General features: G+C 36.1%; 2 protein-coding genes across 2 annotated transcripts; both read left to right on the plus strand.

The window, feature by feature from the left end:
- The first annotated feature begins 7,687 nt into the window (after positions 1 to 7,687).
- LOC107852205 (uncharacterized mitochondrial protein AtMg00820-like) lies at positions 7,688 to 8,053 on the plus strand. Its single transcript, XM_016697259.2, has one exon. It carries the CDS (start codon positions 7,688 to 7,690, stop codon positions 8,051 to 8,053), a length of 366 nt encoding a protein of 121 aa, XP_016552745.2.
- Positions 8,054 to 12,770: 4,717 nt separating this feature from the next.
- Positions 12,771 to 13,623, plus strand: LOC107877018 (flower-specific defensin-like). Its single transcript, XM_016723808.2, has 2 exons — positions 12,771 to 12,907; positions 13,165 to 13,623. Exons 1-2 carry the CDS (start codon positions 12,844 to 12,846, stop codon positions 13,425 to 13,427), a joined length of 327 nt encoding a protein of 108 aa, XP_016579294.2. The 5' UTR covers positions 12,771 to 12,843; the 3' UTR covers positions 13,428 to 13,623.
- The last annotated feature ends 1,422 nt before the right edge of the window (positions 13,624 to 15,045 follow it).

The raw sequence follows: 15,045 nt of genomic DNA on the forward strand, positions 1-15,045 counted from the left end.
TCTCCTAAGCCTTCCCTTCATCAACTTATCCCTTATATCCAGTGCACTAGCCAAAGTCAGATTGCCTTATCTAATACTTGGATGATCCTCCATACCTTTCCTCCTCCACTTCTTTTTGATCTCCAAGTCCATCACCAAAAGCCAATATTGGGTCGAAAGACTTTCACTCGTTAAGATGTTACAGTCCTTACAAATACTCCTATATTTTTTCCTGAGGAGTGAAAAGTCAATCTGGGTCTTGTTTACTATTGAGTAAATCTCAACTTATTTTTAAATTGGGTTCAAATAAGTCCAATCAATCTTCACTTCAACCCGTTTAATAAAAAATAATTTTCTTAATGAAAGTAAGAAAAACATGCGATAATAAGTCCTCCTACTCTCAAAATGACCCACCATACCTTACCCCAACCCTACTACACCCCTAGCTTACCCCACTCACCCTGCCTCCATTAAATATATTATTTTTATTTCTTAAAAAAAATTTATAAATTTTTTTTGAACCCATCCCATCTCATCCCCATTCCCTTCCTGTAACGCCCCGAAAAAAGGGTCCCGGAGCGTCACACGGTCTTGAGGCTACGAGTAGCCCCAAGCTACCCTTTGAGCCATTTTTCATTCAGTTCAACACAAATCAATGGGGTTTCCATAAATAACCCTCAAATATCAATAGAGTAATCACATCCAAGAATAAAAGAATTTCAGAAAGATAACAAAGTACGACTTATTAGTCAACTCTCAAAATCTATACTAGTCTAACAAGCCTCTAAGAAAATCAATAAAACCAGCAAGCCATTGAGACATGCCCCGAACTGACTCATACTCAGTTATCAAATGTAAATAATTCCGTGAAACCAACATCAGACATCACGTCCTCAGAACATGAGGACTCACCACAATAGAGGATGTAGAATAGCATGCCCGACGAATCACTGTCGAACCTGGAACTGAGCACCTGAACCTACATTCCGATAAAATCACTTCACCATTCACCATAGACATAAGGAAACACATACACACTGGGAGATCCTATAACCGACCTAAACCATGTGAGCTACATGGAGTCTAACGTACAACCAACATTGGGGAGAGCCATCCTATCCTTGCCATCGGAGTAGGACTATCAATCTAAAATCCGTATATGACTTCTGATGACTCTGCGCAGTTTTCAACCTTTCCCTAATCAACTTAAATTTTTCCATAGCCTCAAATACCGAATTAGGACCACTCACATCCGCTTCACCCACCTCGAACCAACCTATGGGTAATCTACACTTCCTTCCATATAAGGCTTCAAACGGAGCCATGCGAATACTAGAGTGGAAATTGTTATTGTAAGCAAACTCTATCAACGGTAAGTGATCATCCCAACTTCCCTTAAAGTCAAGTGCACAAGCTCTCAACATATCCTCTAAGGTCTGGATGGTCTGCTCAGCCTGATCATCAGTCTGCGGATAAAAAGCAGAACTCAAAAGCACTTGGGAACCATGAACCTTCTGAAAAGCTTTCCAAAATTGCAAAGTGAACTGAGTACCCCTATCCGAAATGATAGACAAGGGAACTCCATGCAGTCTGACTAGCTCTTAGATATACAATCTAGCGTAATCCTCAGCAGTATATGAAGTATGAATGGGCAAGAAATGAGCAGACTTAGTCAACCTATCAACCACAACCCAAATGGAATTATGATGGCTTCGAGAAGGAGGTAAACCAATCACGAAGTCCATATTTATCTCTTCTCACTTCGAGGTGGGAATACTAAACTCTTGCATCATACCACCAGGTCTTTGTTGTTCAACCTTAACCTATTGGCATGTTGCACACTTAGCTACAAACACTGCTATATCTTTCTTCATGCCACTCCACCAATAGATTTCCCATAAGTCTCAGTACATCTTGGTGGCACCAGGATGAATAGAATATCGCGCCCCATGAGCTTCAGCCATAATCCTCTATCTCAGATTATCAACATTCGGGACACACAATCTACCCTGCAATCTCAACACACCATCTCCCCCCTTGAGTGAAAACCTCTACCTTTTGGTCCTTGACTGACTCCTTCAGTCTGACCAAACTAGCATCTAAGTATTGCTTTTTCTTTACTTCCGAAACCAAGGAGGATTCGGAACTACTCTGAACCCCTATACTATCTTCAGCAGAGTCAAACAACCTAACCCCCAATCTAGCCAAACGATGTACATCATGAGCCAACTCTTTCTTACCTTCTACCACATGCAAAACACTACCCATGGACACTCTACTTAGGGCATCTGCCACAACATTGGCCTTGCCCGGATGATACAACATGCTCATATCATAGTCCTTTAACAATTCTAACCATCGTCTCTGCCTAAGATTCAATTCTCTCTGGGTAAACACATACTACAAACTTTTATGATCAGTGAAAACATCAACATAGATACCATACAAATAGTGTTTCCAGATTTTCAAAGCAAACACAACAACAGCCAACTCAAGGTCATGGGTGGGGTAATTTTTCTTATGGGGTTTCAACTATCTAGAAGCATAAGCTATCACCTTACCCTTCTGCATCAATATGCTACCTAACCGAACTCTCAAAGCATCATAGTACACCACAAAACCATCAACACCATCAGGCAAAGTCAAAACAGGGGCTGAAGTGAGTTGAGTCTTCAACTCCTAAAATCTCTTCTCACAAGATTCGAACCACAAGAACTTCACTTTATTTTGGGTCAACCGAGTCATAGGAGATGCTATAGTGGAGAAACCCTGAACAAAATAGCGGTAATAACCATCTAAACCCAAAAAACTTTGGATATCAGTCGGAGAAATAGGTCTAGGCCAATTTCTAACTGCTTCGGTCTTTTGGAGATCAACTCTAATACCCTCGAGAGAAATTATATGGCCAGAAAAGCAACTGACCTTATCAAAAACTCACACTTACTAAACTTGGCAAACAACTTGTGATCTCCAAGGGTTTGCAAGACAGTTCGGAGATGATCAGAATGTTCATCGTCACTACGGGAGTACACCAGTATATCATCGATGAACACTATGACAAACATATCTAGATATGGTCTGAAACTTGATTCATGAGGTCCATGAAAGCTGCTGGGGCATTAGTTAACCCGAAAGACATGACAAGAAACTCCAAATGGACATAACGAGTTTGAAAAGCAATTTTTGGGATGTCACACTCCCTAACTTTGAGTTGATGATAGCCAGAACGAAGGTCTATCTTGGAGAAATAACTTGCACCTTGTAATTGGTCAAACAAATTATCTATTCTCGAAAGGAGGTACTTATTTTTTACGGTGACTTTTCAGTTGGCGGTAATCAATGTATATACGCAAAGAGCCATCTTTCTTTCTCACAAACAACACAGGAGTACCCCAAGGACAAACACTGGGCCTTATGAAACCCTTATCTAGTAGATCTTTGAGTTGCTCTTTCAACTTCTTAACTTCTGCAGGGGCCATATGGTAAGGAGGAATGGAAATGGGCTGAGTATCGGGAAGAAGATCAATCCCAAACTCTATCTCTCTATCAGGAGGTATCCCTGGGAGATCATCCAGAAAGACATCAGAAAACTCATTGACGACGTTAACAGATTGGAGAGTTGGAGTCTCAGACTTAGTGTCTTTAACTCTAACCAAATGATAAATAAACCCTTTAGAAGTAAGCTTTCTAGCTTTGACGTAAGAGATAAAATAACTCTTGGGTGACACAGAATTCCCAGACCACTCAAACACGGATGCACACAAAAACTAAAACTTGACTACTCGGGTCCGACAATCAATAGAGGCATAAGAAGAATACAACCAGTCCATATCCAGAATCACATCAAAATCTACCATGTCTAACTCAATCAGATCAGCCAATAAAACTCTATGAAGAACGGTAACAAAATACTTTTTATACACTTTTTGGGCAACAATCGAATCACCCACTGGGGTATAAACTAGGATAGGCTCAGGAATAATCTCAGGACTCATTTCAAAATTCACAGCAATCAAAGGTATAACATATGAGAAACTGGATCCAGGATCCAACAAAGCATACACATCAAACTGAAATATACGAAGCATACCAGTAACAACATTGGGAGAGTCCTCCTATTCCTGGCGGGATGCTAAAGCATAGAATCTATTCTGGCGCTGCTCGCTAGCATTGCTAGAAGAGGCGCTCTAAGCTAGGGCTGGGTGAGTTGTTGGAACTAGAGCACTAAAAGTCTTGAGTCTGGGTCTGAGGACGATAGTCACGATGCCCTTGTCCATCCTGTGGACAATCTTTAACTCTGTGACCCATGTCACCACACCGGAAACAACACCTCTTCTCACCCCAACACTCACCCAAATAAACCCTACCATACTTAGGACACAGGGAACGATTTGGCTTACTGCCAGTACTGTACTAGGACCTGGATACATATGACCTGCTACCTTGCTCCTGCCTACCTCTAGGCATGGGAGCACTAGAAGATGGTGGTCCTGGCATAGACGAACAATCCTGATACTGAGTGCGACTCCCCCCTTGCGATCTAGTCTGACCCTGTCCGTGCTGCTCGGACCTAGCTCTCTTATTCTCTCTAATTCTATCTCTCACCTTAATCTTGTCTGCCTCAATCTATTGGGCATGAGTCATCAGCCTAGAAAGATTCATCTCACTATTCAGCATAGCAGACCTACACTCCTTAACCACATAACTAGACACTCCAATCACAAACTTACTCATACTAGCCCGATTATCAGCCACTAAGTTAGGAGAATACTTGGGCAACTGATTGAACTTTAGACAGTACTCCCTAACAATCATAGAGCCCTATCGCAGGTTCATAAACTCTTCCACCTTCGCCTTCCTTATCCCCAAAGGGAAAAACTTATCCAGGAATGCATCCTGGAACTCTTGCCAAGTTGTAGGGATAGCACCCTCACCTATACCTTTCCTCCAAGCAACAACCCAGTCATAAGAAAGGTATTTCAACCTAAACACAGCCAACTCCACACTATGTTCCTCAGATACATACATCACCTGAGTAATCTTCCGCACCTCCTCTAAAAACAACCGTGGATCTTCATCAGACTTGGACCCATAGAATTCCAGCAGATTTATCCGCATAAAGTCACGAATCCTGGTAGCAGCTGAATCACCTCCCTTTTGCTGTAGAGCCGGGGCCGGGTTGGCCTAAATATTTGCAGTAACAGCTTGGGCTAGCGCCTGAAAGGCTGCCCAAAATTCAGCATGAGACACGTTTTCATTCAATGGGTCAGCGGGTTGAGGTTGCTGGCCATCATTATTTCTTCTCGCTCGACGTGAAGGCATATTTCTGAAAGAGGAGAGCACGAATCAATTGCAGAGAGAGACACTTTAAGCACAATAGACTTCTGAAAGAAAGAATCACACTTTTTCCTAAAAAGTCTTTAGCCTATTGCTCATAGATATGGTGTGCTACACACCGATGATCAAGACTCTACTTAACATGGCTTGTCAGACTCCCTAAAACACCTTAAAGCCTTAGGCTCTGATACCAAGTTTGTAACGCCCCAAAAAATGGGTCCCGGAGCGCCACACGGTACCTGAGGCTACGAGTATCCCTAAGCTAACCCTTTGAGCCATTTTCATTCAGTTCAACACAAATCAACGACGGTTCTATAAATAACCCTCAAATATCAACAGAGTAATCATCATCCAAGAATAAAAGAATTTCAGAAAGATAACAAAATACGACTTATTACTCAACTCTCAACATCTATACTAGTCTGACAAGCCTCTAAGAAAATCAATAAAACCAGCGAGCCATTGAGACATGCCCCAACTGACTCATACTCAGTTATCAAATGTAAACAATTTCGTGAAACCAACATCAGACATCACATCCTCAAAATATAAGGACTCACCACAATAGAGAATGTAGAACAGCGTGCCCAAAGAATCACTATCGAACCTGGAACTGAGCACCTGAACCTACATTTCGAGAAAATACAGCCCATATATGAAGATGTGGGTCAGTACCTTGGAAATAAATCGAGTATATGAGGGTGTATGCAGTTGTATAAACATAATCATCATAAATATTTATAAGAAATATGCAGGATGTATGAAAGACTCACATAGCCCGAAGAAAATCATCATAATCATGAGAAGATGAAATAAGTACAATAATACATGTGAGTTATCATATAATTTGTCAATAACTTTTAGTTCATCAAGAATATCAATTCTCATAATGTAAATATCATTTAAATCTTTTGAAAGAATAACTTTCACAATTCCACTTTCAAATCACTTCACCATTCACCATAGACACAAGGAAACACACACACACTGGGAGATCCTATAACCGACATAAACCATGTGAGCCACATGGAGTCCAATGTACAATCCACGTTGGGGAGAGACGTCCTATCCTTACCATTGGAGTAAGACTATTGATATCAAATCAATCCAAACTAGTGATCACTATATAAATCAGCCTCAGGCTCACTCCTACGAGGGCATGTAGTTCTAGGTAAGTAAGGTCGCTTTATACCTCCCACTCGGTGCTAAAGATTTCTCCCAAACTTAGCTCAGATCATTTCAAATATAATCCACAATAAAATAATTTTAGTAATATTTAAATATACATCGGGAGCCATCATGCTTCCCATCTATCAAAATCAACAACGTTGTGGATTTCTTTCACACTTGAGTTCAAAACAACTCCATTAAAACTAAAAGGTCAAATCATTCAAAATATCTCAAATATTCAACATCAACATGCTTATAACACGGACTTTCTAAAAGAAAACACAATTTCCAATGGGGATTCACGACCCAAATATCAAAATCATGATAAATATCGTTCAAGATTCATGCTTTATATCACCACACATGTAAATTCATCTTTCAGAATTATAAACATCAATATTTCATAATAATCATCATAAGATATGGGTTCATGCTTCAAATTCATAAAAACTATGCCTTTGTAAAGAAAATTACTTTTGGGCAAAAGAACGAAAGAGAGTTCTTGTTGAGAAACCCCACATACCTTGAATGATGAACTTTAGATCGATACTCATTTTTAAGATGTTAATCGTGCCTTTGAATGATGGTTCTTGGAGTTCTTGAACTAGAAACTTGGAATCTTGAATAAATTTGCAGAATTAATGGTGAACTTTGGAGGTTCTTGAAGTTTGATATAGGAGCTTAGGGTTTTCTTTTTGAGGGAGTTTGATAAAATATAACATATAATTCTTTTAATAGGCTTTAATATAGGGTTTGGATGGATTTTCGGTGAGGGGGAATGACTAAAACTCCGCTAAAAATAAAAAAAACCTCTCGAATCTGTCCTTTGGTGGACTGTTTTGATAGTCTGAAGTAGATCAACCATAACGTTTTACTCCGATATTCAAATTGGATGAAACCAATTTCATTAGAAATAGGACTCTCATATCTTTCCATTGATATATAGTATCTCATCCAAATCATTGTGTACGAGAAGTTATGATCGTTTGAGATTGACATTTTACTGTTCACTACTATTCACGGTTCGATCGGAATGTTCATAACTCGTCGCTCGAGTGTCCGTTTTGGATGATCCACATATCGTTGGAAATATTATATGATACTCTACACAATGGTGGGTCATAATCTAAGACATTTCGCACGAAAAATTTATAATTCATTCTAAAAGATAGAGCCCAACATGTTTACGCACAAAATTTCAATGAAAAATTTCCCGGGGTATTACACCGCAATAGTGGAGGAAGAAGGTGCAAATGAGCCTGAGACATTTAAAGAAGCATCTCAAGATCAGAAGTGGAATAAAGCTATGAAAGAAGAAATGGCAGCACTAAAACAGAATCAGACTTGGGAGCTTGTACCAAAACAAAGTGATGTGAAGCCGATATCTTGCAAGTGGGTGTTCAAGATAAAACGTCGAGCAGATGGGTCAATCGAAAGGGATAAGGCTCGTTTGGTGTCTCATGGATTTTCTCAACAATATGGACTAGATTATGATGAAACTTTTAGTCCAGTTTCAAAGCTTACAACTGTACGAGTCCTATTAGCACTTGCAGCCTGTAAAAATTAGAATTTGTGGCAAATGGATGTGAAGAATTCATTTTTACATGGGGAGCTGGATTGGGAAATCTACATGGATCAGCCAATTTTCTTTCAAAATCAAGATTACCCTGAGTATGTGTGTAAGCTACGGAAAGCGCTTTATGGATTGAAACAAGCACCGAGGGCCTGGTATGGTAAGATTGCTGAATTTTTTACTCATAGTGGGTATTTGGTGACTAGTGCAGATGCTAGCTTGTTCGTCAAAGCTAAAGAACAGAAAATAGCTACTGTACTAGTATATGTGGATGATCTAATTTTCACAAGAGATTATGAAGAAGAAATTTTTCGAACTAAGGAAAATTTGTCAGTTCGTTTCCAAATGAAAGAACTTGGACAGCTCAAGCATTTTCTTGGTATAGAGGTCAGTTACTCTCAAGAAGGAATATTTCTCCATCACCAAAAGTATTCCAGAGATTTTCTAAAGAAGTTCAGAATGCTTAAGTGTAAGCCAATCTCGATGCCAATAGAGCCAAACTCTAAAATATGTGCTCATGAAGGGAAAGATTTAGAAGATGCTACAATGTACCGAAAGTTGGTAGGAAGTCTTATTTACTTAACTTTAACAAGATCAGACATCTCTTTTGCAGTCGGTATGATGAGTCGATACATGCAACATCTGAAGAAACCTCACTTGGAAGTAGTTCGCTGGATTCTGAGATATGTGAAAAATACGCTAGGCTATGGTATAATATACAAAAAAGGTGAAGATTGTAAACTAGTTGGTTACTGTGATACTGACTGTGCAGGTGACCATGATACTCGACGATCAACTATCGGGTATGTTTTCATGCTTGGGTCAGGAGCAATTTCTTGGACTAGCAAAAGACAACCAACAGTTTCTCTGTCAACCACTGAAGCAGAGTGCCGAGCAGCAGCGATGGCAGCTCAAGAAAGCAGTTGGCTTATGCAACTGTTAAAGGAGTTGCATCAATAAGTGATGTATCCAATTCCTCTGTATTGTGATAACTTATCAGCAATACGTTTAGCTGAGAATCCAGTTTTTCATGCTAGAACTAAGTATGTGGAGGTGCATTACCATTTTATCTGAGAGAAAGTCTTGCAAGAGGGAATTGAATTGAAGCACGTTAGAACGGAAGACCAAGCTGCAGATTTATTTACAAAAGGCTTGAGTGGCAATAAGTTCGTAAGATGTTATTATTAGCTTGGCGGGGCGAATGAAGAAGAAGCTGGTGTTGAGGAGGAGTATTGAAGATATCAACACCTGAATATGAAAGACATGGTTATTTGTTTATCTCCATATTTTGTTTGCCTTAAGTCATTAATAATTTGTTTAGATAAGCTTTGAATTGTTAGTTATTTTTTTTAGTGTTTTTGTTTCAGTCAAATTGCAGGTCTATTGGTTATTGGTTAGGAGTAAGTTGAGTCCTAGTAATAAGCAATGACTTGCTTATACGTTTGTAAGCCTATATATACAGGCTATTTGCATCAATAAAGGATTAGTTCTCTGATTTTTCATCAAATTTTCTGTCAGGTTTTTTGTTTAATATTCAACAGATTAAGCTGTCTTCGAATATCTAATGTGGTTGATACATACTCTAGTCTTATTATGATCAAGAGCAATATTTCGTGTGGACGTTTCTTCAACCCACCCTAGTTATTTTAATTCCAACAAATTTTAAAAATTTATCGAGTAAGTAGCTAGGGTTCGTAAGTGTTTCGTTTTTTTTTCACTTGAATGTTGAAAACGTGTCTATTAATTGATATAACCAAGAAAAATACAAGGTTATGTATAGGACCATTAGTTTGTGATTCCATTCATTTGGCAACAACTAAGTTTGTATAATTAGGACCACTTGATATTAAATTAAACTACAATAAGGATATTCAAGAAAATCGAAAAAAAGTACATAAAATTGTAAAACTGAATATGGTGAGATAGAAAGAATCTCTTTACTCTTAATTATAAGTTTTTATTTGAAACCTCGAGTGAAAAAACTCTAGTGAGAAGCGCTTTCCTCGCTCCGTTTGCATTCACCATGTTACAAAATTCATTCCAATTAAGCAAAACTCCTTTTTTGTGTGTATATATTGAAGTACATATCTAAGTTGAGTGTATATAATTAACTGAAATGTTTAAGGAATGAAGGTGAGGCACAAACACAATGACCTAAGAACTTTAAATTATCAGATCTCCCGTGTATAATGAATTAGAAGTTTGACACTGAATAAAAAGAAAAGAAACTTCTGTTCTTTATTAATATCACAAGTTTAAAAAATTTTGATTTCTTTATTAAACTTTGTGTTAAGTAAAACAATGTCAATTAAGATACTAAAAATGAAGGGTTCCGAAAGTAATATCGTCCACTAACATGAGGTTTAATAAGATAATTGAAATCCAAAATCTATTGGAAGCGTTGTTTGCAGAAATATACACCAATAAATGCACCAAATATTGGAATGAAAATCACAAAATAAATTATATAATGTGAATCCTACAAATTTTCACTCTTATAATCAAGTCTGTCTTATCCTTTTTCAAATGGTTTAAATGTAACACCTCGTAGTCGTAACGCTCTTTTGATGCTTCTAAAATGATCTTTAGGACCCCCGTAGTGATGGTAGATCATGTAATGACGTTGTGGGAGGTGTTGGGAGTGTTTAAGGACCTCTAAACTAAGTAGGCGTCGCAAAATAGAGCTTAAACGATGGCTAGGCATCGCATTACCATCGCCTACCTTCACTGGAAAAGGTTTGCCATAGCTTGGGTACCGCAAACCTTAAGGTTTGTCATGGGTTAGGTTCCGCAAACCTAAAGGTTTGCCATGGGTTAGGCGCCACCAACCATATATTTTTTGCGGTGTAGGAACTCCATTTTTGAGTTAATACAAGGGCAACAAAGTCTTTTTGCATTCTATAACCGTCCGTAAATATAATTACATGAAGTCAAAGCCCCTAAATACGTTTAAGCACTCTCAAAATCCCTAGTTATCTTCCTTAAACATAAGAAGAGAAAAGCAACCTAAGGTTTGGACATTCAAGCTTAAAGAGTCAAATTTCTTCGTTATTTCTTCTCAATAAAGTATGTAGGGCTGTCCTGATACTCCATGGGCATAAGTTATTGTTTTACTAAGCTTTTGAAAGCAACTACGATGTTTATAACAAGAGATTGAACAATTGTTTCGAATAATCAAATCATGAAACCCTATTCAATATATATATATATATATATATATATATGGTTTTGATCTTGATCAGGCCTTCCCTTAAACTCGAACTATGCTCGTGTAAGTATGTATATTCGTTTTTAGTTTTGAAATTCGAATTGAGAGCATGAATAATTAAATTCCCTCTGTTGTTGTGACATCTCTTGACTTTACGTGTTATGAGTTGATCATATTGCATATTGGGAAGCATGAAACGGATATTTTCTATTGTTTAAGGACTTGATATTGGTTATGATTTTCAGAGAGGGTATATTCTTGTTTTTAAATGTCAAAGATGATGATTGAATGAATTGCATGGATTACTACAAAGTAATTGATCACCACATGTTAAGGAATTGAAATAAGAGAAGCTTTGCATGAGTTTTCACATATTTTTGAAAAACGAATTCTCTTGTATTGTTTAAATAAATGATTTGATGGTCCATAAGAGTGTTTTTTTTTTTTTTCCACTTGAATGTTGAAACGTGTGTATTAATGGACCATTAATTGATATAACTAAGAAAAATATGAGGTTATGTATATGACCATTAGCTTGTGAAGTGATTCCGGTCATTTGGCAACAAATAAGTTTAATTTGTACTATTAGGATCACTTGTATCCTCACGTAGAAAGTAGGGTTGAAATTAAACTACAATAAATAAGGATGTTCAAGAAAAATCGGAAAAAGTATATAAATTTGTAAAACTGAATATGTTGAGATAGAAAGAATCTATCTAATCAGCTTAATCAAAAAATTTTATTTGAAACTTCGAGTGAAAAAATTCTAGTGAGAAGCACCTCGCTTGCTCTGTTTGCTTTCACCATGTTACAAAATTCATTCTAATTAAGCAAAACAACTTTCTTGGTTGTATATATTGAAGCACATATCTAAGTTGAGTGCATATAATCGATGGTGTTTGGAAAATTATTAAGGTATATAATACATTAGTATGCCATTTAATAATTTTTATGAACATGTTGGCAATGTTTAATAAGGAATGAAGGTGAGTCACAATGAATTAACAAAGGTCATTTTTTCATAAACTACAAGAGCACTAGTCAATGGTGGAGATTATTCCTTAGTCTTCAAAATAGAAACATGTTCAATGTCATGCTCAGTTAAACATCTTTACAAAAAAAATGAAGAGAATATTTAAAAACGAAAGGAATCCCTACCGAGTAACTTATGTATGGGGAGCGATTTATTTCTCAAAAAGGAAATAAAACTTGATGACCATGAGGGATGTCTATCTCTTATTTTGAATAATCTTTGTAGCTCGGCTGATTGACATTTTTTGAAGTTTCACCTTTATAACGAGCAAGTTTGATTTTCACCTGGTATCTCAAACCCTAATTTAAGAAAATGAAGGGGAACAAGTTTTTTGTGTTTCTAATATACAAGCATTTAAATTTATCCACAACCATTGCTTCACAAATTTATTGGCCCTACTAAATTTTGTCTCTTTTTGATTTACTCTTATTTCATTTCCTATAAATACCTCCATTGTGCTACTGTTTATTCACAACTCAAAATTGCAATCTTTCTTATTATTAAAACTATCTTTGCAATATTTTTTAGTCATTCAAAGAGACTATGTCTCGTTCCATTTACTTCATGGTATTTCTTGTCTTGGCAATGACACTCTTTGTTGCCAATGGTTTGTCTTCATCTTTTAACCCTCTACTACCTCAAAAAAAATATAACGTATAGAATTTTTTAAATGTGGTCTTCTCTTTTATGAACTTATAGTCTAGTGGATAATTAATCTTGATGAAATTGTATGTATTATTAGAAGTAATACTTCTTTAGGAACAGTGAGTTGATTCACACTTTAAAGTTATTTGTATATATTTGGTTCGATTATATATGTGTCTTGCTTTTCTAACAATTGTAACAACTTATGAATGATTCTAGGGGTGCAAGGTTATAACATTTGCAAAACAACAAGCAAATACTTCAAAGGAATATGTAGGATTGACACTTTATATTTATGTATAAAAGTTTGTATCGAGCAGGATAAATTTGAAAATGGCCTTTGTAACAACGTCCAAAGGAAGTGCGTATGCACTAAGCCATGTGTATGTGACAATATTCCTAATGATGATCGAACTATTTTGGTTGAGGATGCTAAAACTCTCGAAGCAGAATTGCTTGAAGAAGAGATTTTCAAAGCATAATTAAGTCTGATTATAGATTTAGTGTCACACAAAATTAAATAAAGTGTTTCCTTTCTTAAAAGGGTAACTTATAATGTTGTGGTCTGGGCCTATAGTAGCCATTTTCCACGTTAAATAAGTTGTGACACATCAATCCTTTATGTATCTTGTATTAAGTTTGTGTGTTTTTTAATGAAAAGAGATCATCTACGGTCTATAAGTATGAATTGCATTAATCTAATCAATTTTTGTCACGATTCATAACAAGCAAAGATAGAAATTAATTCTAGATTTAATTCTCCTTCAAAGTTAATCATGTTGATTGATCATGGAGAGCCCAAAGAAATCATTAACTACTGACTACTGCAAATGTAAGCATATTTTGCAATTCGGGAAAGAGAAGATTAAGCTGTCTTCGAATATCTAATGTGGTTGATATATAGTCTAGTCTTATTATGATCAAGAGCAATATTTCGTGTGGACATTTCTTCAACCTACCCAAGTTATTTTAATTCCAACAAATTTTAAAAATTTATTGAGTAGATAGCTAGGGTTAATAGGAATGTTTTAGCTCTAGCTAAATATACACCAATCCTGCAAATTTTCCTTCTTATAATCAAGTCTGTCTTATCCTTTTTCAAATGGTTTAAAAATCCTATAAATTATATAATGTGAATCCTACAAATTTTCACGAATTATAGAGTAGGTAACTAGGGTTAATAGGAATGTTTTGTCTTTTTCACTTTGAAGTTTGAATGTATAAAACGTGTCTATTGGATCATTAATAGGTTGTACTTGTAGGACCACTAACATGTGATTCTAGTCATTTTGCAGTGAATAAGGTTGTATATGTAGGACCATCTATATATACTCAATAAGGAAGTAGAGTTGATATTAAACTACAATAAAATGTTTTAAAAAAATTAAAATAATTATATTAATTTGCAAGATTGAATTAAATGGAATTAATACTGTGTCATTTCCTCCTCGTTATTGTTGGATTTCCTAGTACTAGTTTAGCAGCACGTGTCTCGTACGTATAACGTTTAATTATTTAAAATTAAATAATTTTATATATTGCGAAATTTTATCTAATATTTTTATATTTATTCTTAAAAATTTAAATCTTCTTAAAATCAAATTTAGTTGATTTAGAATTCTTAACTAATGGAAAAAGAATTAGTTGTCATTAATACTTCTAATATAAAAAGATTTTACCATAAATATTTAATTAATTTTCAACTCTTATATATTAGGAAATATAGTGAAAAGACGATTTTATCTAAAGAAAAAGCTTTTAATGAAGGTAAAAAATTCAAGCACTATTTGATATACTGAGTAAAATAACTCAATATTAACCCTAGTGTAAGGAAAAACATGAAAAGTATTCATATTACATTTTGGCCACTTGGTTTATTAGTTTTGTTATGAGTTGGACAAAACAAACAAACCACAAGCAAAAGAAAAATAAGAACAACACACAATATTTACACAATATTTACGTGGAAACCTTTGCGGGAAAAATCACGAGCAGAGGCAAAGGAGTTTCACTATGAAAGGAGAGGAGTACAATGTGGAGAATGACATAATTTTTGAATATACAAAACCGACCCACTAATTGCACTTATATAGTATGTGC

The sequence above is a fragment of the Capsicum annuum genome, chromosome 7 (genome assembly GCF_002878395.1).
Source record: "Capsicum annuum cultivar UCD-10X-F1 chromosome 7, UCD10Xv1.1, whole genome shotgun sequence".
Classification (NCBI taxonomy): Eukaryota; Viridiplantae; Streptophyta; class Magnoliopsida; order Solanales; family Solanaceae; genus Capsicum; species Capsicum annuum.